The sequence below is a fragment of the Struthio camelus genome, chromosome 1 (genome assembly GCF_040807025.1).
Source record: "Struthio camelus isolate bStrCam1 chromosome 1, bStrCam1.hap1, whole genome shotgun sequence".
In the NCBI taxonomy this organism is placed as follows: Eukaryota; Metazoa; Chordata; class Aves; order Struthioniformes; family Struthionidae; genus Struthio; species Struthio camelus.
In genome coordinates, this window is record NC_090942.1 from 71,791,671 (window position 1) to 71,818,792 (window position 27,122).

At 41.0% G+C, this 27,122-nt stretch overlaps 2 protein-coding genes across 11 annotated transcripts in view; one reads left to right on the plus strand and one right to left on the minus strand.

Moving 5' to 3' along the window:
- Positions 1 to 19,713, plus strand: part of PTPRO (protein tyrosine phosphatase receptor type O) — a 158,975-nt gene extending 139,262 nt beyond the window's left edge. For 5 of the 6 annotated variants that reach the window (XM_068948099.1, XM_068948106.1, XM_068948115.1 and 2 more), the window contains 10 exons: positions 2,615 to 2,650; positions 4,192 to 4,273; positions 5,261 to 5,351; positions 5,811 to 5,887; positions 8,155 to 8,289; positions 9,214 to 9,336; positions 11,126 to 11,280; positions 13,711 to 13,846; positions 17,002 to 17,122; positions 18,321 to 19,713. In XM_068948099.1, coding sequence (XP_068804200.1) covers positions 2,615 to 2,650; positions 4,192 to 4,273; positions 5,261 to 5,351; positions 5,811 to 5,887; positions 8,155 to 8,289; positions 9,214 to 9,336; positions 11,126 to 11,280; positions 13,711 to 13,846; positions 17,002 to 17,106 — 940 coding nt within the window. In that variant the 3' untranslated portion in view covers positions 17,107 to 17,122; positions 18,321 to 19,713. The remainder of the gene's footprint in view (positions 1 to 2,614; positions 2,651 to 4,191; positions 4,274 to 5,260; positions 5,352 to 5,810; positions 5,888 to 8,154; positions 8,290 to 9,213; positions 9,337 to 11,125; positions 11,281 to 13,710; positions 13,847 to 17,001; positions 17,123 to 18,320) is intronic. The other variant, XM_068948122.1, reaches the window with a different exon arrangement.
- Positions 19,714 to 22,679: 2,966 nt separating this feature from the next.
- The window catches only part of EPS8 (EGFR pathway substrate 8, signaling adaptor), a 139,852-nt gene continuing 135,409 nt past the window's right edge, over positions 22,680 to 27,122 (minus strand). For all 5 annotated transcript variants that reach the window (XM_068948209.1, XM_068948175.1, XM_068948190.1 and 2 more), the window contains one exon: positions 22,680 to 26,217. In XM_068948209.1, coding sequence (XP_068804310.1) covers positions 26,104 to 26,217 — 114 coding nt within the window. In that variant the 3' untranslated portion in view covers positions 22,680 to 26,103. The remainder of the gene's footprint in view (positions 26,218 to 27,122) is intronic.

The window sequence follows — 27,122 nt, forward strand, 5'->3', positions numbered from 1 at the left end:
GGGGACACCGCTAGCTACAGGCCTCCAGCTAGACTCTATGCCATTGATCACAATCCTCTGAGTCCTGCCATTCAGCCAGTTCTCAATCGACCTCACCGCCCACTCATGCAGCCTGCACTTCCTGAGTTTGCCTAGGAGAATGTTATGGGAGACAGTGTCAAAGACGTTGCTGAAGTCCAGGTAGATATTACGTCTCCTATGAAGGTCAAAGCTTTTCTCCACCCAGACCCAGGTGAAGAGCAGAAGCAAGTCTTGCAAATCTCTCCAAGCCAAATATTATATTGACTTGTAACTTGCCTGAAATAAACTCTACTTAACTAACTAACTACCCATGTTGTACAGTGATGGAGGATTAAGCAAGCAGTTTATTGTTGTGCAGATCAAGCTCATCTCGTATAACGCTGACCATCAAGAAGTCCAAGATGGCTATTTTCAATGCAATGCTGCAGAAAGAGTCATCTTCTTCTTTTGGCCCTTAATGTACATTAACTCACCTTTGAAGAGGTGCCTCTGGAGAGGCTGCCTCTCCAGTCAAGCTACCTTGTTTAGACTGGTCAAATAAGTTTAAAGCAGCTCAAGTTGAATGAGATTAGATGAATCCCTCTCTTTGTATTGTAATCTGTAGGATAAATGGAAGAATATATGAAACACCAGCTAGTGTGTTTTGCACACAAGTTGGTTTGAAACATTTATGAGCATGCAGGAAACAATTACAATGCTAAGAAACAAAGTCCTCTTGAGACTCTCAACAAAGCACAGGAAATCTTTTCTGAGAAATTTATTTTATTGCCTCTTGAAGTGTTCCTTGGAGAAAAGTTCTTAGAAACATTCCCCTCATAAGCAGCATTTAAATGTTTTTTTTTTTTTTTCTTTTGAAATGAATCCCAAAATGCCCGGCATTAAAAGATTTACCACAGTCACAGGAGATAAAAGAGAAATGCATTGAATAATCTAGATAAATTAATTTTAAGATTTCTTTGGAAAAACTGCTTTGAAGATGTAGAATAAATATTACCACGGTATGCCTATAGTACATATAAATGAATACTGTATCTGTGCAGATAGCATCGTAAGCTAAAGAAAGAGGTGTATAATACCATAATGCTTTGCAAAGTGACTCTCCACATTAGTGTAAAATTAGTATTGCCGTAGCTCTCGTTAACTCTGCAAGCAAAGATCTGACTCTAAAGTGAAATTGTACCTTGACAAGATAACAAAATTACCGCAGGTTGCAGCTGCTCTGATAATGGAACATTTTGGAAAATTTCATTTTGGAGATTTTGGAAATGAATCAATCGTTTCCCTTCTAAGCTTGAAAAGATAGAAAAATAAAATTACTCCACTTTTAATATTTTTCTTTACTTTTTCTTTTCACTGCTTTGAAATTAAAAGTCTTTACCTTTAATTTACAAATTGAAGCTGTGACCCAAAGTATCTAGGAATCATTTGACTATTGTCATGAAATTAAAAATAGCATCAGTATAATGTGATTAAGGAACAAATGTTAGTTAATACTCAGAAAAAAGAAGTGTGACACCACTAAGAGGCCTTCTGGGGAAGCAAGAATCTATTTGTGCTCTGTCACTGTCTGTCTGTGCAGTTGTCACTGCTGCTCTCTCATGCCCTTAACAGGAGGGATCAGTATTTTCAAACCTCTAGCCAAAGTATTCCAGGGTGCTTGCTTTGTGCAGCTAATCTGAGTGATCAGTTAACATTTTTGTGACAATAACAAAGTGAATACACACACACACACACGCACGCACACATGCACACACACACACACTCACTCTCACACGCTCAATGCATACACCCCCTCCAAAAAACATATGAAGGTAATTAGTGCAGTGTGGTTCTTATGTCCATTTCTTAAGGTCTGTATTGCTTAATTCACTCATAATCTTGCTCCTAACTGTCTCTAGTGAAGTGTATCAGTTATAAATCATGTGAAGACAGTGTATTACATGGCTGGCATTGTTATCTCTACCTATTAAAAGTGAAATTATCTAAGGTTTAAGCCTTAGTTGTGTTGAGATCAGTAGGATATTCGCCATTGTCTTCTTTGATCATCACATACGCAGGCTATGCAGTGAGTGAGAAATAGTGTTTGGGCCCTTTCTTTTTTTTCCACCGCTCTTTTAGTTGAATTTGCAAGTGGTTTACCCAACAGATACACGCTCATTCCTGGTAACGCCCCAGCACTGGCATCTAGTTTTCCAGCCTGCTGAAGCCAGAGTGGAGCTGCCTGGGGTGGACCTTTGCACTCTCTCTCCTGCAGCCCCACTGCCCAGCTCGGCCAGGGTTCAGCCCCTGGGGCTGAACCTGGGCCCACGTGCAGCCACCAGCACTGGTGGGTCAGGATTTACAGGGACCCGTTGCTTGTGCCTACGGGTTTTCCCTTTTATAAGCAGGTGGTTCTTAAAGCCAGGGAATGGAAAACTCATCCCATTAACATCAATGGAAATTTTGCTGTTAGCTTAAAAAATATCCAAGGTACTATCACCAACCTTATCCTGAGTAACGTGAGGAGCAGAAAACGTACATTCTTAAATCAGTACTAACTTCAAACCAAGAACATACGCTAATTTAACGAATGAAAAACTTTTTTTTTTTTCAGGAGTAAAAATGGATTAAAGAAAAGAAAGCTGACCAAGTATGTGACTTTTTGAACATTTAAAGAAATTTTAAAAAAGTATCACCTCAGACTGAATATGCATGAAAGAGTACATTGGCATAGTGATATTGCAGTTACAGATAGAGAAAACTTCTTGGTAAATACTTCCTGACAGAGATGTCAGAAAGTCAAAAACAAACAATAATTGCACAAAAGTTACTCTTCTGAACAGATAAGTTGTGGTAAAACAGCTCCTGACTCATATAAAATTAGTCGTGAGGGGAAAAGATCAATTATCCAACTTCGTGATTCCAGCGGAGCTTTGCCTTAGTTAAAAATGACAAACGGTAAAAAACTGGAATGCATTTATTTCCCTCTTGACATGAGGCTCTCATTATGGTTGTTGCTAGAACATTAGATTATTAATGCTAACGGGTAAAGAGGAGTAATTAAGTGGTGATAAGACAGGTTCCTTTGGGCTTATTGCCTTGAAGTAAATGAAAAGATTACTGCATACATGCTTCAGTAGCTTGTAAATTAGAACATGATAATTAGGTGAGGGAAGCTGTTTACCTGTGGGTCATTATTCAGAGCCTTAGCCTAGTTATGCCTCCTTTATGTTCAGAGGCTGTGCCTGTGCTAGGAGATAGACCCTTACCTGGTGTGGCAGTGTGTGGAGTAATGGGAGTCACAAAAGCAAGGCCAGTTTACGCCTGCTGAAGCTCTGCGTGGCTTTGTATAGTTATACTTCATTGTTTTCACTGACTGTTTCTCCAGGAGGAGAATTCGACCTCTAATGGCGAATGCCTATAGTTCTCAAAGCCAGTGGAGAAAACCGTCACGGCAGCAGCATCCAAAAATGCTATTTTAAGTTTTTTTTCACAGACCTTCTCTAAAATGAGGCCCTAAATATGAAATCCACTAAGGGTCTGAGTGAGCAAAACTCAAATGAGTTTTAAAAGTGTCTCCTCAGTGGATGGTTTCCATATGTGAAAGCAACCTTTTATGTAGTGTTGAGGCAGCTTAAATGAGCTGTCGCTGCTCTGCTACAAGAAGCACGCTGACAGCACAGTAATTCAAGTGGGTCTGCACTGGGATGCTGGATCACCCACCCACTCATCTTGGTGCCACTTATGCCTTGGGCATCTATTCCCTTTAGAGACCTTCAGAGGTGGTTCAGGGGCCAGGGAGTCCAAGAAAGATACATAGGCCTTTCCCCTTGCCTCAGGCCAGTGTTTTCCCTCTGGCAGGACAACTCCTACCTGCCAGCTCAGGTCAAACCCTTAACATCGTCCGCACCCAGAGCTGCAGAGCTCAGCTCGCCACGGGGATCAGCTCCCCCTCCCTGAACCATGCTTGCTCCTGGTGTTACAGTATGGTGTAAGTAACTAGCAATATGTTCAGTGCCATTTGTTGGCACCGAATCATGAGGGGTTTTTTTTCTTCCCTTTTGTTACTTTCTAGCATGAACAATTGCAAATACGTATTCATGACTTGATAGTATTCTGTGGGGCAATAGAAATAAAACCTATTTATAATTTTTTTTTTTGTAAATGTTTGTGTGTTTTTTTTTTTTAAAGCCCTGTCCAGTTGGATGATTTTGATGGCTACATCAAGGATATGGCCAAAGATTCAGATTATAAATTTTCTCTGCAATTTGAGGTAAATCTGTGGGGACTCCTTCCGCTCCTAGCTGTCGTGCCTAAATCGGCTTTCTCCAGATGTTAGATTTGTGTGGTGTGTTCCTGTGCTCTGTTGTGTTTAATATGTGCTGTTGCTAGGTGGATGAGCTTCACTGGAAGTTCTGCAGAGCTTAAAAACAGTCTTTGATATTATTGAAGACTGTATTTAGTCAGCTGATTTTCATGGCTTATCATATTTAGATTGAGCTAATTGTCAGACATCTTTTTTAGTTTAGGATCTGCTGGTAGCTTAACTTAAATTCAGAATTTTTATTTATTTTTTAATTTGGAGGGCAGCACTGGAATGAGAAGGTGACATCAAAAATCTCTTCAAGAGCAAGGGGGATACATTGTCTGAATTACCCAACATTTAAAGTCAGTTTAGTCATATAAAACTAGAAAGCTCCGATCCTAGGACTGTTGAAGTGAGACCAATGCTCCCAATGACTTAAAGGAGGAGGAGGAGGGCTATCACTGTAGTGTGTAGCTGACATGTGCCCTTCCTCTCAGTGAAGAGTGCTTTGATGCTTTAACTATGACTACTTACGGTAACAACTGGAAACATCTTTCAAGCATTCCCCAGTATCAAGATCGAAAGCCACTTGAGGAACTGAAGGAAGCTCTTAAAATGTTGTGGATGACCTCCTCAGCAATAACTTATCAACACCCTGGTCTGACACTATTTTAGCTAATTTAGTGTCACTGGAGAGGAGCAGTCCGTAGTCACAACTTTGACTGGCAGCAGTGCATTGGTAGCATCGGCAGAAGAGGCTACATCATTGGTCTGGAGTTGTTCTGAGCCAAGCTCATGGGTGGCAGATAAGGGAGCTCAATGTGTCCCTATTGTCAGTTTATAAAGAGCTTTATGAACACTTCCAGCTTGGTAGATGCTACAGGCGCTCATTTCACAGAAGATTGTATTTTTTGAATGTTAGTGAATTTGACTTTTTTCCTTCTCTTACCCCAGGAGCTAAAACTGATTGGTCTTGACATACCCCACTTTGCTGCTGACCTTCCCATGAATCGCTGTAAAAATCGCTACACAAATATCCTACCATGTGAGTACAGTGCATGCAGGCTCCTGTTGAAGTGCCTCTAGAAGGAAAGAAGTTTTAATAAGAGAACTGTGAAATCAGCACAGATTTTCTGGCTGATAAAAGCCTGTTCTAAAACCTGTTCCTAAAGAGAATCAGGCAATGGAGGTTTTCTGTTAGCCTGAGACTGGTGACTGGAGTTGAAAAATACAAGGCCATACTACTGAGCAGTGTTATTTTTTTCTATGAGTTTAATTAAATCGAAGAGAACCCAAAGGGAAGGCAGCTGGAGGGTGCATTCTGCACATTCATTGTGTTGCAACCACGTAGTGCTTACTGAAGCGCATTGCTATCTCGGTGAATATGAGCATTCTTTATTTTTTAATAGATTTTTCAATTTTTAGATGATTGCTTTTAATTTCACTTAGTTTGAGATGAGTGCCATGTTTGAAAGCCAAGTCTTTTTTTTTTTTCCTTTTACAGATGATTTTAGCCGTGTCCGGTTAGTTTCAATGAATGAAGAAGAGGGTTCTGACTACATTAATGCCAACTATATTCCCGTGAGTAAAGAGACTCCAATCAATGTAAAGAATAATGCCCTGTGCAGCAGCTAGAGCACATGTCAGCAGCAAATGGTGCAAAATCTCCTGGTAGCTCAGCCACGTTTTCCACTTCAGCTTCCAGTATTCTGCCTGCAGGGAACTGTGCTTTCTACTAGCCACAAAAAAAAAAAAGTATTGCCAAATTTTGCCACAGCAGCACCAGAGAGCTGCAAATCTAATCTTTGTGAAAGGTGAAATGGCCTTTTCAAGACAGCTGAAAGAACTTTTCCAGGTTTATAATTTATTTGGGAAAAGGAGCAAGCCAGTCACTGCAGGACTGACGAATGCGTGCAGCCCAGATGGTGCACGGGGAAGGCTTGTGCTGGTGCTTCCTTGTTTCAGGTGTTGCTCAGTGTGCCTGCTTCTGCCTGGTACAGCAGTTGTTAACGGAGAATAGCAGCCAGAGTTTTTGGGCAAGAGAAGTAGACCCAGTGCTGTAGCCAAACACTTTGACATTAGGGGTGTGCTGAAACCTCACTAGTTCTTTCTCCTCTCCCCTGGGCCTCTGCAGTCCCCCAGGCTTGTTCTCATCACTGCCGCAACGGTCTGCCCCTGTTTGCCCCTCCATCCGGGCTGCAGCTCAGTATTTGCCGTGCTCACCCGGTGTGGGGAAGGCAGGACATTAAGGCATCTGCTTAGAAAAAGCCCCCATACTTGGGGGGAACGTACGCAGGGGAGCATTTCTGCCTCGCTGCCGTGAACAGGAGACAGTGTTGGCCCTGGCCTGGCTGGAGGGCGGTGAGTCAGTATTATGCACAAGGGAGGCGTCTTTGAATGAATCGGTAAAAACACTTTGCCACTGTGAAGTCTCCCATCTAGGTGCTGCTGAACACGTTGCCTGCGTGTGGTTTCTGTGTAGCAAGAGCATGAATAGAGACGCTAAATCTGTAAGTGTCTGAGCTCATATTGAATCAGGAAATAGAAATGTACAAATACCCAAAAGCACCAAGAAAACTTCTATGAAGTGTTTATAGCATCCAGGATTATATGTAATCGTCTCCTTTTTGGATTGCTCATTTGAGATTTTATATTTTACATCTATTCAGTTTTGCTTATAACATACTATTAGCCATAGGAATTGCCTTCCCAACGGGGCAAGCACAGCCTCCTAGTTTGGCTTTTCTGATAATTGCTTCTTCACTAAGCACCTCCTTCTAGACGCTGTTATTAGTGGTGATCTGAGTATCTGTAATATTAGAGATTTGCCACTTAGGTTGGACATAGCCCATGCAGACAAACAAACAGCTTTCTGTGTAGTACAAACACTGAAGTTGAACTGACTTTTAGAAATGTCTAGAGGAAGTCATTTCTGGAAAGTGCTCTCAAACTTTCAGTATTTCAACAATCCACGGGTACTACAGTGGACTTACTTATGTGGGATCGTGCTGTGCCTTAACTGTTCCTTTTTGTTCTTACTCGGGATATCAAATAACTTTGCAAATGACGTTTTACTGATACAGTCTCAGCAAATATGATTATAGTAGATGTTAAAATTGCTCTTCTGTGGATATTTTATTATTTACGGTGGTCTTTTGAGGGAGGAGGAAGGAGAGAAGGAGGACTACATCTAAAAGCACATTGATAATGACAGGAGCAGGAATGCAAGGTTATAAAGCATCTGAGCTTCAGTAAAGCATAGCAGTGATAATCTGTTAAGGATGTTGACTCAGCATGGTCTGTATTGTTTTAAGCACAATTATAATTAGTTTCTTAATAATTTAAGTCCTTGTGAAATAAACACATGCAAATACTCCTGTTTATTGCTACCTTCCATTTACGTCAGTTCTTGAAAATCACCACAGGCTCTGCTTGGAATGAGCAAGCTAAGGGTGAATAATTGTTTTTATTTCTATAATTGTTTTTATTTCTATAACAAGGTAAACCTTTCAATTATGAAATCTGGAAGGAGTTGGAACTTTGGTGTAGGATTCTTTTTACTTGTTTGTCTTTCACACTCTCATGGCAAAGAATTTGTAAAGTATCATCAGCTTCACCTTCTTTCTTTCATTCTAGATTGGTTGCACTTTGGAAGCATCAGAAACTGGCAGAAGTTGTAACCTCAGAATAAATCAAAAAAAATCATGAAGTAGTTTCTTATGTTAGAAATGACTTTAAAATGCACAAATGGAGCTTGGGAAAGCTAAAAAAAATACATATAGCAGGGAAAAATACATGTTCTGAAACATTAAGCCTGTTGGTAAATAGCACCTATCTCTGCTTCTTAGGGTTACAATTCACCCCAGGAATACATTGCAACACAAGGACCATTGCCAGAAACTAGGAATGATTTTTGGAAGATGGTTCTTCAACAAAAATCTCAAATTATTGTTATGCTCACTCAGTGCAATGAGAAAAGAAGGGTATGTAACAAAATCTTATGCATGGGATAAAATAAACTATTCTGCAAACATATATATTTTCTGGTGGGATTCTTTGCATCATTTTCTAATGATGAAGCAGCATCATAGCAAGACCTGGAATTCTACTTCACTCACTTACGGAAGTCATTGCAGGATTGGGTGACTTTTTTCTGGTTATAACTGGACCTATCAGTATGGGTTAAGGATAACTAATGAGCCTTTAAAGGTCTGCTGCAAAGCTTTGAGGGTGGAGAATATACTGTAAACTATAAAAGTTAAGTCTTGATGTGATTTCCTTCATTTTTGGCATGTTTAGGACTGAAGCTAAAACAGGGGTTTGAAATGAGGAAAGCACTAGGTAGTTCTTGTGTTGTAGACTTGAATGTTTTGTCAGGGCAGGGTGGGTTAATGTACTTCCTCCTATCTCCACAGTTATCTCAGAGTGCCTAGAATGTGGATTTTATGTATTATTTTAAGTTTAAAACAATAAAAAAAAATTAGGCTTTACATGTTCCTTGACATTATAATGGGGTCATTTGCAAATACATTTTTGGTTTTTTTACCCCATAAATTCTTGTTCCTCATATTTTGTAAAACTAACACTTTTAGGCCTACTTATTAGAAAAAGTAACAATCTACAAACAATGTGTGTATTTCCACTCTTTGCTGTAATAATGTTCCCATTCAAAAAATCAGTATATAACCGTGTCCATAGTTGCACAAACAAGAATGATGAGGCTAAAAAAGTCATTGCAGTAAATATTACCATTTACTAAGGTGTCCAGGACACCTGTACTTCCAGTACAGGAAGTAATGCTGTAAGCATTTCTAAAATTGAGATTAGGTATACTTTTGATTGTGATTTCTTGTTTTATATATATATTTGTATGTATGTATGCATGGATATATATTTTCCCTTTTCAGGTGAAATGTGACCATTATTGGCCTTTTACGGAAGATCCTATTGCATATGGGGACATCACGGTGGAGATGCTGTCTGAGGAGGAGCACACAGATTGGGTTTATAGGAATTTCCGAATTAGCTACGTAAGTGAAATGTGTTGCATTGCTCTACTAAAGCAGTGGACCAATTTTGATCCAGGCTTTTCTTTAACTTTTATTCATCACTGGCATTCGGTGGAAAACACCTAAGAGAAAGATTACGGCCCTACTCTCATTCCTCAGACAAACATCAACATTGTTTGACACACTTGCCCCTGAGATTGTGAGCTTCTCAATAACAGGCAAGAAGAGGTTAATGGTACCTTGGCTAAGCATATGGTGATTGAAACACAAGCAGTTCTGGGGTTCTGGACATTTCTGTGGTGCAGACAGTTAGAGGCATTGAACCTTTTTTAAATCTATCTCAGGCACTGGCGACTATCCCCGTGTTATAAACCATTCAAAAGTTGAAAATGCCAATACAGAAACTGAAAATATTTTCCAAGAGGGCAATTATGCAATATCCATAGCATAGGCTTGGTGCATGTCTCGGACAGGATCTTGAGTAAAGCAGAGATGTCCACACAGCTGGTTCTCCGCTCCTTACTGCTGCTGAAATAGAACATCTTTCTGCTTTCACTTATTAAAGCAGAGGAAATGGGAGAGTCCATCACAACCAGCTAAGCTTCCTGTGTGCTTCTCAGTAAAGCATGTGAAAACACAGCTAGGAACTGGCAGACTAGTTTAGAGAACTTGCATACAGGATCAAATAAAATGCCAGGTAGTCATACGTGGAAGCAAGCGTTTGACCTCATCTCTGCATTGCGTTATCCTCTGATATCAACAAGTTCATTCTTAAGACATTTTGAGCTTGACCAAACTTTAAAATTACTGACATTCACATAAGCAGATGAGATGACCAAATTAAAGCTGTTCAGATTTTCAAACACTTTTTTTCAGCTTTGTTTCCTGGAACAAGTAGTTGCAGGCTTCAGCACTTGAAGCAAAGGTGAGAAATATGGAGGAAACATGACAAAAGCTATGCTCTGACACTTTGACATTGGCCTAGGATCTCAGTCCTACTCACACATGCCAAAGTGTGCACAGGGAGTACGAATGCAGAAAACATGATGAAATCAGCTCAGAGGTGGAGCTGTTGGTATCTGTTAAAAATAATGACCCGGATGCAGTTTGCAGTTCAGATAAACTGCTGATTGCCAAAATTAGGCAGGCTACCTTAGGGTCTTTTATACTGATCTCACTTTTCATACCCTTAGTTACCATCTGCTGTTGCCAGTGACCGGGGAGAGGTTACTGGAAGAGAGGGATTTAGCCTCACCCAGAATGGCAAAATTAAAAGCAATAATTGCTTACCAGGAGCTGTGGTGATGAGCCACCCCTGCCACACCCCAAGTTTTGAGTTCTTGTAAGTCTCAAAGCCACAACGAGTTGTGTTGAGGATCTTACTTCACCTACAGCTGGTAGAGGTCTTAGTATGATAAATGCTTTTGTTAATAATGGGTATTTTCTGAGGAAGTTCCTTCTCCCTCTGAAAGTGGTGGTGTTGGGAGGTGATATTTTTCTTTTTTTCTGCTTTTTTCTTTCTCATTGAAACTTGAAAAGAAAAATTCTCATTAGACTAGTTTACCAACAGTGTTGTTCTTTGTGGCAAATGGAAAAAGAAATAGTAAGGGAATGGAATCGAAAGAGGAAGGAAGCCCAAACCTGAAAATTACAACAGCTTTTAATCAAATGTCACGTAAGACATGCTGTGTCATTTTTTGACCAGCTTTACTTACTTAGGCTGTATTTGGAAAAAGATCTTGGTCAAACTGCATGTGACTGCTCTGTCCAAACTTCTGTGAACATGCTGCCACTCTGCTTTTCCCATTAGGCCGATGAGGTGCAAGACGTGATGCATTTTAACTACACTGCCTGGCCTGACCATGGTGTGCCCACAACCAACGCTGCTGAAAGCATCCTGCAGTTTGTACAGATGGTCAGACAGAAGTCAGCAAAGAGTAAAGGCCCCATGATTATACACTGCAGGTAAGTGCTTCAAGGAAATGGAGAATTAAAGGACATAACTTGTCAAAGACCTCTTAAAACCATTGGAAGGAGAGATTCTGGGATTAACCTATTAGCTGGAGATTATCCTCTTTGCTTTTAAGGGAAAAGGACTAATGCCTCTGAATAGAGTGGGCCTGGGATTTCAACCTGCATCCATAGGCATTGCTTTATGTGAGCAATTTGGCTCATATAAGCAGATAGCTTCATGAAGAGCAGCAGGCTGTACTGATTTTACACCAGCTGAAAGTCTGCCCTTGCTTTCTCATTTCCACTCCTTTGCAACTTGGAGGGTGCAACCTGGACAGCAGTCTGCCGCAGCATGTTTTTTTCCTGCAGAAGTGTCTGTGGAGAGCGTCCTCCTCCACTCACTTCACACTCAGCACTTTCAAACAGGGCATATTAACAACGCTACCTCATGCGAGCAGTAATCCCAGTATTCCATGATAACAATTACATGAGATTTTTGTTTTTGTTTTTTTCTTGAAGGAAGCTTGTTTTATATACTGGCAGATTTATCTCTTGTGCGTCATCTGGCCTTTCATTAGCGCGCTTGCCTACGTGGCCACTCTGGGGGCGGCTGTGGTGTTAGTGATGATATCATTCCAGCTTGTTTCCTGATGCAGCTCTCCCAATTGACTTCAAATCTCTTTGTGACTCTGATTGCTAGAGCTACTCAGAATAGATTTTTTGGAGGTACATAAATAGCAGGGTTGCAGTGGATGAATATGTGTATACTAGGATGACACACTCCCACTGGAGGTCAAGGCTTGATGAGATGAGCGTCAGCCTACCCTGCATCACCCGCCTCAGAGGCAGTAAACAGTTATATGTTGCTGCACAGCATGTCAGCACCCTCCAGTGATGTCTTTCCTGTTGCTAACATGATGGTTGGCACTTTCTGTCTCTTGCAGCCACTTTGGCAGCTATTTCTCAAAAAACAGTCTTTTATAGCAATATGATTTCTGGTTGCAGATATGACATTAAGTGTTCTACTAGGAAGCAAAGCAAAGGCAGCATCTGCAAAAGCAGCAAGACATGCAGCCCTCCCCTGTAACTTATTGGAGAAATTCATAGGGAATATAGTTTTGGGATTGAGTCCTAATAGCAAGAAAGATGCTAGTAAGCCAGGGAAGGGATTTATATGCAGGACTGTGAAATCAAATCCTCTGTATAACTCTGCTGGCCTTAATTGCTATGGGAAGAAGTAGGAGCAAGCATGAGAGAGCTGAACAACAAATGTAATATCTTCTTTTTAACTGGGATACTCCTACCTGCAAAGAAATATATTTTCAAATGGTATTTTCAGGGTATATTGTACATCTTGGACCATGCTATGGCGTTGCAGGACAGGGACTGATGGCCCTGGGCTGGGCTGAAATGGGGGTCCGGGAGGATGGGGGAAGCCTGGGAGGGTGGCAGGGACAGGGAGGGCTGCGGGTGCCTGCTGGGCCATGGCAGTGTTGAGCTGAACTGTTGCAGCTTTTTCGCAAATATTTTCACGGCCTTCCTGAAAATTGCAACAAGGCAACAGAAGCAACTGGCACTAAGACATACACTTCTACCCATAGTGGTAGATACTGTGCCGGCTGGCACTCTATATGAGTGCAACTTTTTTAGAGATTTGAAACCTCTAAAAGCATATCCATAATGTAATCGTAGAATTGAACATTACTTGTGAAAGGCAAGGCAAAAGAATTATCTGCATACTAGAAACTCTAAATCAAACCAGTGCATCACTAAGCTTCCCTTTGCAGGGATGAAGATTTGTCAGGTGGGTGCTTGCTGCCAATTTCTATCTGGTACTCCCAAGGCAGAAGTCCCGGAGTGTAGCCTCTTCTGACCACCAAGCCCCACGAGGCCATCTGCTGAGGATGAACTCCAGTAGTGCAGCGCCCTTGCCAAGTCATTAGTTCCCTGGGTAGAGAGCTATAGAGCTAAATCCTTGCAGGTTCAGTCACAAATGCCTGGGTGCAGTAATCATTGCAGAGTGGGTCTTTCTGCAGTTACAGCTACAGCTCCTGTAGTTCAAGGTTTCTTATCACTTTGAAGAGAGGAGGGAAGTATGAGGGTACAGGGGAGCTGGCAGTGAGACTGGGATGAGCGAATTCCTAAGGGTGAATAAGCATGTGCATGGATGCTTTGCATGTAAGTGTGCATACGAGATGAAAAGGATATATAGGAAGGTGAAATGATTGCAGAGCTATCCATTCCATACATTTTGTCTAAGCAAAATACAAAGGCTTGCATAGCATCATATCCTACAGATTAAATAGCCTCCTGTCTGCCCTTCAGTTAGACACATCAGATTAACTCAGCTGCAGGACACCTGCCCTTTGCAGCACCACAGATTTTCCTCTGCGTCCTCATCAGAAAAGCCAGAAATGACGGTCATGTCTGTGTGTGTTGCAGTGCTGGAGTGGGACGAACAGGCACCTTCATAGCCCTGGATCGCCTCTTACAGCACATCCGTGATCACGAGTTCGTAGATATATTAGGTCTGGTGTCTGACATGCGATCCTATAGGATGTCCATGGTACAGACAGAGGTAAGGAGCCCCCTTCAGCTCATTTCAACAGTAAGAACATACCATCGTGTCTATTTTGTGCTTCTCTGTAGCATGTTCACATCCAACAACTCTTGTTCCCATTGAACATCTGACAAAATAGCTATGAATAGAAGCAATTAAATTTTCTTCTTCATTGTAATATTGTCACATTACTAGTCTACTGTGTGAGTAATCATATACTAGAGCCTGACAACGTATCTACAAACTCACTGATGTCTGTCTTCCAGAGAGGCTGAGTTGTTGTCACCTTGTAGAAAATGAATGTGTAAAAATGTATTAGAGGAGATTAGCATTTGCAGTTTTCAAACGATTTTGAAAAGAATTGGACTTGCAGAAGGGGTTAATCACTCATGGACAAATATCAGGGTTGGACAGCCATTCACACTCGTTCAAGAGGCGATCATCTGGCCAAGCACATGTACTAAGTTACAGGATGGCAGTACAAATATGCGAAGTAAAACGGACAAAATAATTGTGTACGGGCCTGCCAGACACCCTCCTTCCCCCTCTCCCTACATGTCTATGGGAGTTTTTTTTAAGGAAAATGTCAGGAGAACATTCATATCATCAGAATATTTTTATGGAAAAAAATGCACAAACTCCTTGTTCCAAAGCAGGAACTTTTATGCATTCCCAGTGCCTCTAGTGTGGCTAACGACTGAAAGGTTTCATGCCCGTTGTACTAGTCGCTGATTAGACACAGTATAGACTAGTAGTCGCCATATAGCTGGAAGTGCCACCATCACTGGTTGCAGGCTGGTCTGACAGATAATCTGTTGCCAAGAATTACTTAATCCAGACCAAAGTAGCATGGATGGGACAGGAGAAGGAAAATCTGCAGTGACACTGATTAGCGCCACTAAGTGAATGAAAAAAGTCTTTCTCAGAAGCCACCAAACTGCCACTTTTCTTCCCAATTTACTAACTTAATTCAAAGGCAGAGCCTTAGGTAAACACCAGAGGAGCAAATATTCATGGCCTGGGTTATTTCAGCTACAACTGCATTACCACTCCAGTGGTGCTGAGATTTTTTTTTGCTTTTTTAACATGTGCACACTCCCGGCCGGGCTTTGGCAGCCTCTAGTCCTGCCACTCCGGGACATGGGCACCCCCCCATGGCTGCTGCGAGGCTGCTGCGGCCAGTGGGGCTCGTCCTGCTGCCATGGCAGCATTGCATCACACCAACCTCTTTTCACTGCCAAATACTCAAAAACCCACAAATGCAGACTCATACGTCTTTTTCTCCCCCACACAGCCATGCGGCAGGGGTCACTAGGTGGCAGTGACACTCAGGTACAGAAGCAACCAGCACATGGGGCTTCCGTTACAAAACCTGAAACCGCACACGCTGCTCACCTCGCTTCATATTTCCTCATAAACTGGAAACTTGGCTGCGTCTCACTGAGCAATTGAAAAAAAAATGGCACAAACCCAGGCGGGTGGTTAAAGCGGTGACCATCCTGAATCGAAGGCAGTCATTGCAAATTAATGGGTGGGAGAAGAAAGATTTGTGGCCCGAAACATGCTTCAAATATGTATTGATATCTCCTCAGATCAGCAGACCACTGGGGACACGCGCTGAAATCCAGCCTTGAATTTTGAAGCTTGAAACCGCCTCTGTGTTGGGAGAGTCATTTCTGATTGAGATCCACTTGCTCCCTGCATGTGGTGCACATAAAGCTTGCTGTAGGGTTCATCAGGCTTTGCCTTCTCTCTCTTTGGAAAAAAAATCTTAAATGATGAGATTTAGATTTCAGATTGAAAATAGGTTTTATTTGTATGATGAGAATGCTTAGAAAAGCCAGTCTGAAAGCAAAACCGAAACCAGCTAACCAACGAACCCCCAAAATCCCAGTCTGTTGCCGTAAAACTTGCCCATGGATATAATGGTACACATGATTTACCCACCTTGCTTACAGTGTCATTTTCACAGAGGTTGATGATCCCTCAAATAATTACCTGCTCTGTGTACAAAATCAATCATATTTTTTCAGGTGGGGTGTGTGTGTGTGTGTGTGTGTGTGTGTGTGAGAGAGAGAGACAGACAGACAGACAGGCAGACAGACAGAGAGATAGGCAGACAGGCAGACAGACAGACGGAGTGATGGATGGACTTTGTTATCTTTCTGAGAATTAATCCATTTTCAGGCAATATAAGGTCGATCCATTTCCTGAATAACACAGAGATCCTCCAAGCTGAACAACTGACAAGTTAAGATACCTACAACCAAAAGACATCTAGTGCTGAGGATACAGCACTCGGCAGGTTCCTGTAGTCAGCTGCACTTGTGCACTGGCCAGGACCATAAGACTAGTGTTCCTAGTCCTGCAAAATTGCTACCAAGGACTGCTCCAGAGCCCGTGGCAGTGAAGGGCCTTGTTTCATACTTAAAGGGAAAAGATTCCCTGCACACGCAGCCACGCAATTACTTACTCGTCGGGAAGCATGCTGCTTAGCAGTGCTGTCTACTGCAGGCATCTCACTCCTGCACCATGGCCACTCTCCAAAGAGCAGGCATTTACTTGCAGAGCCTCTTGCTGAATCTTACATAATTCACAAGAGAAGACAAGTCAAAAGAGGAAGTATGAACGATAACAACTATTGTTTCTAAATGCAAGCAAGGTTACTAGCAAGCCAGCTTATAATGATGGATACAGCACTTTTCTCACTGCATAGCTGTGACTTAGAGTATATTATTAGAGTTTAAATTTGCCACTAACAGGAGGAGCTATGAGTAAAGAGACTATTTTGTTGGTTAATCATAGTTACTGGTAAAACCCTTCATGCTAATCTCAAGTAGTCTAGCTTCAACTTCCAGTCAGGTAACATCAATGCAGCCTACACTGCAACTGCAGTGTTGATTCATCACTCATCATCGTTTGGGTTATTAATAAGTTATTACAGTGCCAGGCTAGTTCAGGTGAATGTAATGTTTCCACAGCTGCTCTCTGCAACAGTTAAGTGCTATTACTTTGGGAGCAGACATTTCACTATAGGTTGCAGGGGGCTGAGGAGGGAAAGACAGATAAGCTGTGCTGACCATTACTATGAACTAGTGAACTGTTTCACCGTTTAGATTTTTGTCATGCTTTCTAAGGTGCAAAAGCCTCATTTATGTGGTCCTTTCTTTCAGGAACAATACATTTTTATTCACCAGTGTGTGCAATTGATGTGGCAAAAGAAGAAGCAGCAATTCTGTATAAGCGATGTCATATATGAGAATGTCAGCAAGTCCTAGTTCAGAATCACAGGTGGTAAGTCAAGCAAGCCTGTCCTTGCATAGTCCTCACAGTTTGTCATCATGGCTCCTTTGTAGCATGGTAGCAAGTGATGGAACTGATATTTGTTCCTCATGCTCCAGGAGCTCTGCTTAGGGTTTGGAGCTTTCTGTGCCTCGTTCCCCTCTGAGGTGATTTTTCACATGGAGAGTATACATATAAAAAAAATCCCTTTAGCTTCTTGCATTAAATAATCCCTCATAATTCCCATGGTAACATTATTGGCTCACTAGTTGTTCAAAGAAGAAAAGAATCCTTTCTGAAAAAGCCATTAACGATTTCTGTCAATTGTTTCTAATGCACTTTGCAAAGTTTAAAGGGGTCATCAGGCGAGCACTTGATATCTGCAGTCATTCTTAAGTTACTTGCCAACTGCCAACTTAGCAAGGCCAACAAAGATTTCAGGGAGGGTCTCCCAACACTATTTTCAAGTCAAGAGAGCCTGCTGAAGAGCCAGATAGTAACTAAAAAGCTCTGACATAAAACCCTAGGGATTTTTTTTTTTTTAGGCTAAAACTAGGGAACAGGATAGGTTTCAAATTGGTACTAATGTTAGCATAAAAAGATAAAAATAAAAAAACCCATAATCCTTAACTGCTGAGCCCCAGTGACTGACGTGTGCATGCACCTAGCCTGGCCAAGTTCCCAATTGTAACGTCAAACACACTGCTCTAGACCACCAGGAAGGAGATTTGCAGACGTCTGTCTCGTTCATGTAAGCAAACACATTTCCTTACACAGCGAGGAGAAACTGTGACAAGTGCACAAGCCAGTTTCTGCTGCTTGAGCGATAAGCTTTAGTTCATTAGGTAGCAGTGACAAGCCACAAGCCTAATGTTGGCTTTGGAGTGAAGCAGGAGCCAGCACACTTCTAAGGCCAGCTGGCTTCTCAGATAGCCTGTAGAGAGATCGGCTCTGGGCATGTGCACCAGCCGCCACGGCACTGTTCATATGGTGTTACACACCTTGGCTAGCCTCTGCCGACTTCATTGCCCCACAATGTGCACGTGCCTCAGTTTCCCCAGTGTGTAGGTAGTTTACTGTCTAATCCAAATCCCAGAGCCTGGTTGTTTGCAGGGATGGGCTGTAGTCCCCTCCCGTATGTGTGTCTGGTAAAAATAAATGCTAAAGACTTTATTTACTTCCTTATTTATCTCCGTTTGTTCTGTTCCAGGTGAGACCATGAAGCACACCCATCTTCCCTCGCTTCTGAATTTTTTTTCTTTTGATGGTTTGAACTGCCAGTTGTTCTGCCATGAGAGACCACTGCTTTGCAGTACGCGGACAATGAAAGAAAGAAACTTTAACTTTTAGAAGCTTTGGGGAGACAAAGCCTTAAAGAGCCTGCGGTGTCTTTTGAACTGTTTAATTTCTGGACATTTTTTTAACTACTGGACCAAATTCGACTATATAACATGAAGGAAAAGACACTATACTATGTGCATAAAACAGATTGCTCCAGAGTGTTGGGTTTTTTAGTTTGGTACTTTTGGTTAATCTTTTTTTCTGTGCAGGTTGAGCTTAAGGTTAAAGCAAGTGCAATATTTTTTTAATGGTTGAATGAAGAGCTTTGAAGAGCTTTCTTCATGTGTCACCAGTCTGTGCTAAAGTCCATAGGAGAGCAGGCATTGTTAGTATCTAATAATACCTCATTAGTGAATAGCGAGGCATGAATATACATGAAGAAATCTGGAGATTGTGAAGAGAAAATGGGGGGAGGGTGCTGGGTACATTGATTTTTACTGTTTCCTGCAGCACTGACATTCTGTACCTGGGGGAGTGGGGAAAATGCAGGCCCCCAGGAACTGATTAACGGTCAGAAATCCAGCCCATGAAGCCTAAAGCTAGAGGAGGCAGCTTACGTAGAGAGATGTGGTTGTTTTGGTTCTGGACTGTGCTCCTACTAATTAAGCAGCGGGATGGTTCTTTTCTCCAACCTTTTCGGTAATGGCACTGATCAGGTTAATTTTTTTAAGCTAAAGCTAATCGAAGTACAGATGAGTCTGAAGCTGGACTATCTTTGACTCCATCACTATAACATTTAACTGTCCGAGCAATCTATGGTGCCTATACCCCTTATTTGTTTATTATTTTTAATATGTATTAACCCTGTGTAAAAATGTGAAGCTGATTCAGGTTGGGGAAAGAAAGTATGTGCTTTAACAGTTGTAACTATTTCTCCAAGCCAGGAATTCATGATGTTGTGGAGACCAGGTTTTCGGCATGTGAAGGGATGGTTATCGCTTTATCGCGACGAGGCTGCCAAAGCGTCGGTCTGGATTCCTGCAGGGACTTTGGGGCCAGGGTTGGGGCGGGGGGGGGGGCCTCTTTCCTTTTTTGCTGTCGGTTTCCGTTCTAGTCAGAATAACTAGCTCTCTATATATTTTTTTTGGTCTTTGTATAATTCCGGTACATCATTGTGTATTGTGACCTGGATGCTGTCAGAATGGATGTTGATGGCATTTTGTAACCTGTTGCTTTGTGTCACCTCCTTGGAAGTTAGCGGCAATGGTACTCAATGTAAACAAAGCAAACTTGATCTGAAAGTAAACACACTGGATGGCTTACCTGTGTAGCTGTCACTGTCAGCCAAGCGGCAATGCCCCCACGCATGCTCTCCATCCGCCCCCCGGGGCCTGCTATCAGCTGGCAGGCTACCAGGGCATAGCTCAGTAGCTCAGCTACTTCCACGGAGCCTGATCACCTCCTTCAGATGGTATTTGATTTTTTTTTTCCTTCCCCCAAATAATTATTCCACCATCGGCTCCATAGGTGCATATTTTAATAGCGACTTTGTCACAGAATTGGTTACAATGAAAAACTTCCTTTAAACTGTCCCCTATGTCCTATACAAAGACAAGTAGGCTCAGCCTATCCCCCCCACCCCCTAAACCACAAACAGCTTCTTGTGAGGTTATTAGAAAAAAAAACAGGATGCTACCTCTTCTTAAGTGGGTATGGTATGAATTTGCCCCTGCCCTGGCAGCTCCTGCATAGTACATAACACCGGCCAAGCTCTCATCTCCTGGCTTCGCCCACTCCTCACACTTTCCATAAATCTAATATTACTTCTGCAGTTTCCACTTTGCCCAGACTTAAAGCATAGCTATTATTTCTGTAAACAAGATTCCTAGAGCTGATACAAATGGGCAGACAGCCCAGTCTTTAGGGGGTAGATTACTAACAAGAAAGCTTCAATAGCACAGGGTTCACCACTGTCTCAGCTGTGTGCCTGGGCTGGAGGGCTTGCTACTACAGTAGCAATGAGAAAAGTTTGCCTGGTCTCATTTGAACAGAAGCCAGAATTGCAAATGTGCTCTTGACCATTCAGCCTCTGCATTTGTCTTTTTTGTTTGTTTGTTTGTATTTCAGAGTGGCATTAAGTGTTTACTGAGAAAATGTGTCCACCCCCTCTAGAGAACTTTTAGCAGAAAAAACCCAAATTTCCTGTTTTTCCATCTGCTGCCTCCCCCAACTGCTGTGCATTGCCTACTGAAAGCCTAGAACAGAGCCTAAAATATCACAGCGTGAGCTGGCTGCAACAAGCCATTGCCCGGTCATGACATGGTGCTAGACTACTGCTGCAAAGATGCTAAAACGGTACTGTTGCAACCCATACTGCCTTGATAGCCTGAATATACAAGGCAGCTTTTGAATACAATACAAAGAATTGTTTCGCTAGCAGGTGAACAGCAGTTTTTTTTCTTTTCATAGTTACTTTATCACACAATGGTTAAAATGAAAAAAAAAAAAAAAACCTTCCAAAAAAATTCCTTTCCTACCCCCATATGTGAAATTGCATAATAGTGTGTGTTGGGTTGGCAGTGGAAATCTTTTCTCCTAGAGGGCTTTAAAGTTGTAGCTAAAGGAATAAAAGATTCTGGGAGACACGGTGCTTTGGAAGAGTAGTACAGATCCTTTTAGCATGAATTGGCATGCTGTACCTTCAGTTTTACTTTGCCACATTTATTGAAAGCCAGTCCAAAAAAACCTTTACTTTGAATTCCTGTTGCATGTTGATATGCTTTCTAGTATCCACCAAAACAGACCTCTCAAGTCATCACAGATCTGTAATGCTGCCTCAGCTCTCAGTTTCTGTAATGAATTGTTTGAAGGACAGGTTTCATTGCTACAGCTGGGCTGATACTCTAGGTGCTCTACAGTGATGCGCTGCACTTACAGCACCTATAGAGCCAGTTGCGTTTAAAAGCAGCTCTGCACACTGAACGACCATTTATCTCATCCAGAGAGGGTTTTCCTCATTATTGCCTGATACGGTGCGTGTTGACGTGACAGGAGCAAGTGGGTAAACCTAAGGACATGTCTTAGAAGAGTGAAGAAGTTCTTAGAGCTGTAGGCAAAAGCGTTGTCTCTTCTGACATGCTCTGTGCAGTGAGTGACTTCTGGCACAGCAGGCATTTCAGACCTATTTCCTTGCTTCCTCCTGCAAAGATTAAGAATCGTTTGAAAAGAACTAATTGTACTTTATTTCATTTTTACATTTTTTTTCTGTGCCTAAAGAGAGAGGACAAAGTCACCCCTTGTCAAATAGTCCACACATAATCCTGTACATCAAAATGGCTCTTTCCTCCCCATAAATTCATCAACCTCCCTGTCTCTTCTAACTTTTTAAAGGGCTTGTACGAAAACACAAGTTTCACAGAGCTAGGCAAAACCTGTTGCTTTTGGCCACTTCTTGTGAAAAGATAACATTGTTAGCGCTGTTGAAATGGATGGGATCAGCAGGTTTTGAGCTTTCCCTGTGACAGACATCAGTGGGAAGTGGGAAGTGTCTAGGAAGTCTCTCTGTTTTCTTTGATCTCCTCCTTTCTTAATCTACAAACGTTATCAAGAAGTAGAAGCACAAACATCAATATCCCACTACTGTTTTTGATCTGGATGCTCGTGTAGTAAAAGGCTGAAGTTGCAACTTTTACCCAAGCACATAGCTGAAGAAAGACACTGAAGAGCCAAAGGCACTTAGGCACGGATTAGCTGAAAAGTAATGTAACAGGGGTTAAGATTCAATCTGCTTGTGCACTAAAAATGCACGCTTACACATTTCCTTATGTATGTAGCCCACAAAAACAACTCTATTGCATCCACAGGGGTGAGAGGCTGAGCACAGAAATGCAGTCTCTCAGATACTGTCTTGATGCTTCAGGCTTAATCCTTAGACAGGACTGCTTATTTCCTTTTTTTAAACATTACACCAACTTCATAGACAAGGAAAATATCCTGGCAAAATGGGGCTGCTATAAAATGGTGACTTGGCTAGAAGCATGAGGCTCCTTTAATAGTCACGTTCCCCTTATTCATGAGAAGCAGCCCAGAAAAAATAGCAGACGCTTAAACAGAAGTGCAGGTATACAGACTGCCTCTTGCTTCTGCGCCTCCTGAAAACTTCCAAACACTCAAAATGCCTTCACTCTCAAAAAAAAAGGAAAAAGAAAAAAAAAAGCAAGAGAGAGAGAGAGAGAGAGAGAGAGAGAGAGAGAGAGAGATGCTAGATCCACATTGTATTATTTTTTCTTGGGTGTATTATTTTTTCTTGGGTTTCTGTTTGTTCCCTTAGTTAAATTAGTGAAGCGCTAAAGTTACTGACCAGCAAAGCACTTCCAAGGACAGTTTAATAGTTTCACAAACACTGATGAGTATCATTAAAGTCACCGGCAGCTCAGCACATTTCAAAATATCATTACCATTTCAGATGCTTCCAAAGAAACCACTGATTTCTGCACACATCATACTGTGCAAATCTGCACGGATTTTCTCAGCCCAAAGTAACACCTATTGTGTTTTATATAACACAATAAAGCAATAATGATTTTGGAGCAATAAAGGTACATTAAAAAAATCTCACTTATAAATCACAGTTTGTCTGAGCCAAGCACCATGTAACATTTGAATTGATAGATGGTATGTAACCTTTTCCATGTGTTAATATTGGAAGTGTAGGTCAGGTGTGTTCTTTCAAATGAAATGTGAGGTTTCACAGTGGTTTTCTTCCCCATGATCTCCCTAGGGAAGCAGCAGACTAAAGGGGTGGAAAGAAGTGACACGCTAATGTTTAAAAGGTATGTGCTTAGAAAGCCTAAAACTTCTGAGTGATGTATGCTGCTAAGACCTGCCCTCACTCCCAGTTAAAAATGTAGACTCAATGACAGCAAAACAGTAAAGTAGTTATTATGTTATCAAACACCATCCCTTTCCTCACATTTGAGAAGGCATTTTTATTGACTGCATTTTCCTCAAATGTTAGTGTCAAACAAAAATTTCCTCTCTGCTCAAATCCTCAAGAAAATATTTTGAATGAAATATTTGACCATTTGACCATTGTTGTTTTCATCTAAGACTCTGAAAAAAAGAAAACATTTTATTTTCATTGAATTACCCAGAATTAAATTTCCTTTTCATTTCCTATAATTGCCAGCAAGCTGAAAATTCAAAGACTTTTCAAGTGGAAGGGAGAAGCTCTCCAGCGTGCCTTAAACCACCAAGGTAATTTTAGCACAAAAGGGAAATGCCTGCCTTAATGCCACTTAGATTTCACAGACTGTTACCCAGAAATCATATTATCTAATTTAGCACAGCTAAAAATAGACAGGTTTTTCTGCTTATCCTTAAAGTACATGGAAGGAATTGCCTGTTTTTCTCCTAAGTATCTCCAAAGAAGCCTCTGACCATGCTGACCACGTTCAAATTTATCTGGTTCTTCACATACCAGCTAACAATAATATAGGAGTGCAGCTTCAAAACAAGTTGTGAAGCTGCCTCTTCTCTCTTGGGGACCAAATATGGTGCTTCTGCCATGAGCCCTGCGTACCACCAACAAATGGAAGGAGACTTGGAGCCAACTCCTCCTTTCAGGCAAAAGCAAACGTATGTTGAATGCTGGATAAACCTGCAGAGAACAGGAATACATATTTTGACCATTACCAAAGGACTAGAGGTGCAAGTAACCACCACAACCCCTTTTCTGGTATCAGACACATTTTCCACACAAACAGAGAGAGACTAATTTTCAAACATTAGTCTCAAAGACCTTTTAAGAAGTATACTCCTCCTGTATTTACAAGCAAAGTAGCACTTGTGTAGAAATAGCATGAGATCTTGCTTTATTTTGTTAGTTATTCATCACTCAGCGTAGGGCACTTGGCTGTACAGTGAACACTTTTTTGGGCTAAGTACAGACACTTATTAAAGAGGATGAGGAATAGAATTTTAAATTTGAATCAGATAATAGTTAAGTCTTTGGAGGACTGGACTTGGCCTTTGATGACAGGACACAGTGAGACTGACAATTTTATCCCATAAAGCTATGTATACAGGTTGAATGGATGCAGTTATCATAAAGATGTTCTGGTTCAAATGTTTCGTAAAGGGAGAAGGGAATCACTTGTTTCTTCAACTGGGTAAGACAAGAATCCATTTCTTGGTCATTGCTATGGTGTTTGGAGACTTCAGTTTGGGGTTCTTCACTTCCTGATCCATTTCTGGAAAGACTACGTTTAAATGACAGGTGCCATTTAAAGTACCTATGTACTTTTAACAGGCATAAAGAATATATATTAAATGTAAAAATATGCACGCACACACATTTATAGAGAGACACATAACCAACACATAGCAGTATTTGTAAGGACATTTACAATGAATGGCACTAAACATCTTTATTAAGATTGGAATTTTTCTTTTATGAAAAAATGAACATGATTCTTTTTTTTCCCTGTACGCAGAGGAAGAGCAAACTAACAGCAAAAATCAAGAACACTTTCTTATGTCAATACCATCTTTGTAGTCACAAAGATACAACAGTTTAACAGACATGAAATACTGTTTATTGCAGACTTTAAGCTGATTCTTGTGAAAAAGGCACTCTGAAACTTAATCAAACTAGACGATTAAATGTCTAAATTAAGTGATATTATATATTATATATAAATACATATATTATATATAAAATCACAAGACCATGTGAAACAACAGAACATTTTTTGTGACAAAAAAATCACTATATTTTCAAAAATAATATCTGCTGGAAGGGATGTTCCTTTTGTCCCCCTTTTGCTTCTGGGAGTCCACTTTTTCAAAAGATTAAGTCTATAAAGGAACAATAATAACTTTTTACATACAGCAAAATTGACATGTGGGATCAACACAGAAAAAAGTCTAGATTATACACTGTTCTTTTGACAGGTTAAGTTACAAACAAAAAATGCAGGTCTATATAAAAAAAAGTACTGCAAATTCTTTCATGGCTACCTACAGCAGATCTGATCACCTCTTTCAGCTGACTTGTGTTACTATTGTCTGTTTATTCCTTGCTGTATAATATTATGGTTCATCATGAGTGAAGCACTGATAAAATCAAAGTACAGAGCATTATTTTGCCATAAACAGCATGATTAGTAATAAAACATCTCGAGAGCGGTGTGAGAAAGATTCAGTCTATGTTGGGGCTGCTGTTCGTTCTCTAAACTTTTCCTCTTTGATTGCTGGCACCAACGACTAAGCTAAATCTCCTGTAGTTGAATGCATGACAAGAAAGCCTGAGCCCAAAAGACAGAATTGCAAGCAGGAGATGGAATTCAAAATCATATTATTACTGAAGGGTTCAAACGCTGGCTCAGCTTCACTAGGATAAATCCAAAACAAAGATGTGTTTTTGTTTATCTATCTAATGGTTACTTCCATAAAGTCAAGACTTGTCTTTGGGTGCAAGCGGTTCAAGTGCCAATATTTTCACTTGTCAGGAACTTTCATTGCATTTCTCATCTATTCATTTTGAATCATGAGAAGTCAGCAGCAGGCATTTCTGTGAAGACTGACTGTAAATTTTCTTTACGGTGATTAGTTATGTTTACAAAGTAATAAGACTCCTTCACTGCTTCCTAAAGCAAAGCATGATGGTATAATGTTAGGGACAATGCACTTAAAGAAAAGAGGAAAGACGCTTAGTGGCTGCTTCCTTCATCAAAGGACTCCACTCCTGAATCTGTGGCAGCTGCACTGATTTTTTCTTGTCGTCTTCTCATAATTTCTTGCAGTTCTGAACTACCACTGTTAGCCTATAAACGAATACAATGGAACAGGAGTTATTCTGTGGTTGTGACAAAGGATGAAGATTCTCTGAAAACATTTTATTAAAAGAGATGCTTGAACAAATTAAAATCGCCTTGACGCACCACAACCGAAAATGCACCAAGAATAACATTGTTAAATAACGTTTGGAATAGGAAAGGTTTACACTGTTCTAGACTGTTGACCAGAAGAGAGCCTGCAGACTATTAAAAATGTCATCGTGGCTTTTAACACTACTGAGCACGTTTACTTCTCGCATAAGTCCCTTAAAATGTTGCATATTTATGGGGTGAAATGTTGCCTCTGTAAACACAGGGTTAAAATCCTCCAAGTTTGTTAGGATTCCACCCATGAATACTTTAAAGTCAGGGCAATACCTCAGTATTCTGCATTACAGAAGATGCCATCAGGCGTTAGCTACCCAGAAACAGAGGTTTCAAACTCAGAACATAGCAATACGAATTGAATCGTATTAGTACTGACCCGACAGCGATGCCTGAGAAACAGTATTGTAACAAGGTTTTATTTTATATTTTAGGATGAAAAACTGTAGTAAGGATCTGCTGAGCTGCTGCAAAGAAATTGCTTTGACAGCCTAAACAAAGGCCAGGACACATACCCACGCACTCAAGCAGAACTTGCCAACACGTGCATGCCTTTGAACAAGACATGGAAATTATAAGCAAGATCCATCTCCACTATCATGTTCTTTAGCTGGGACATGATTTTCCAAGCTTCAAAACTAGCTACCAAAACTTATTTTTGAAATTTGCAAAACAAATCTCAGACAGTTATAAAAAATGCTGCAACTGATTCTTAACTCTTAAAATTTATCCCATTACATAAAATTTAATTTATATTTATCCTATTATATCCATTATGGTGCATTATC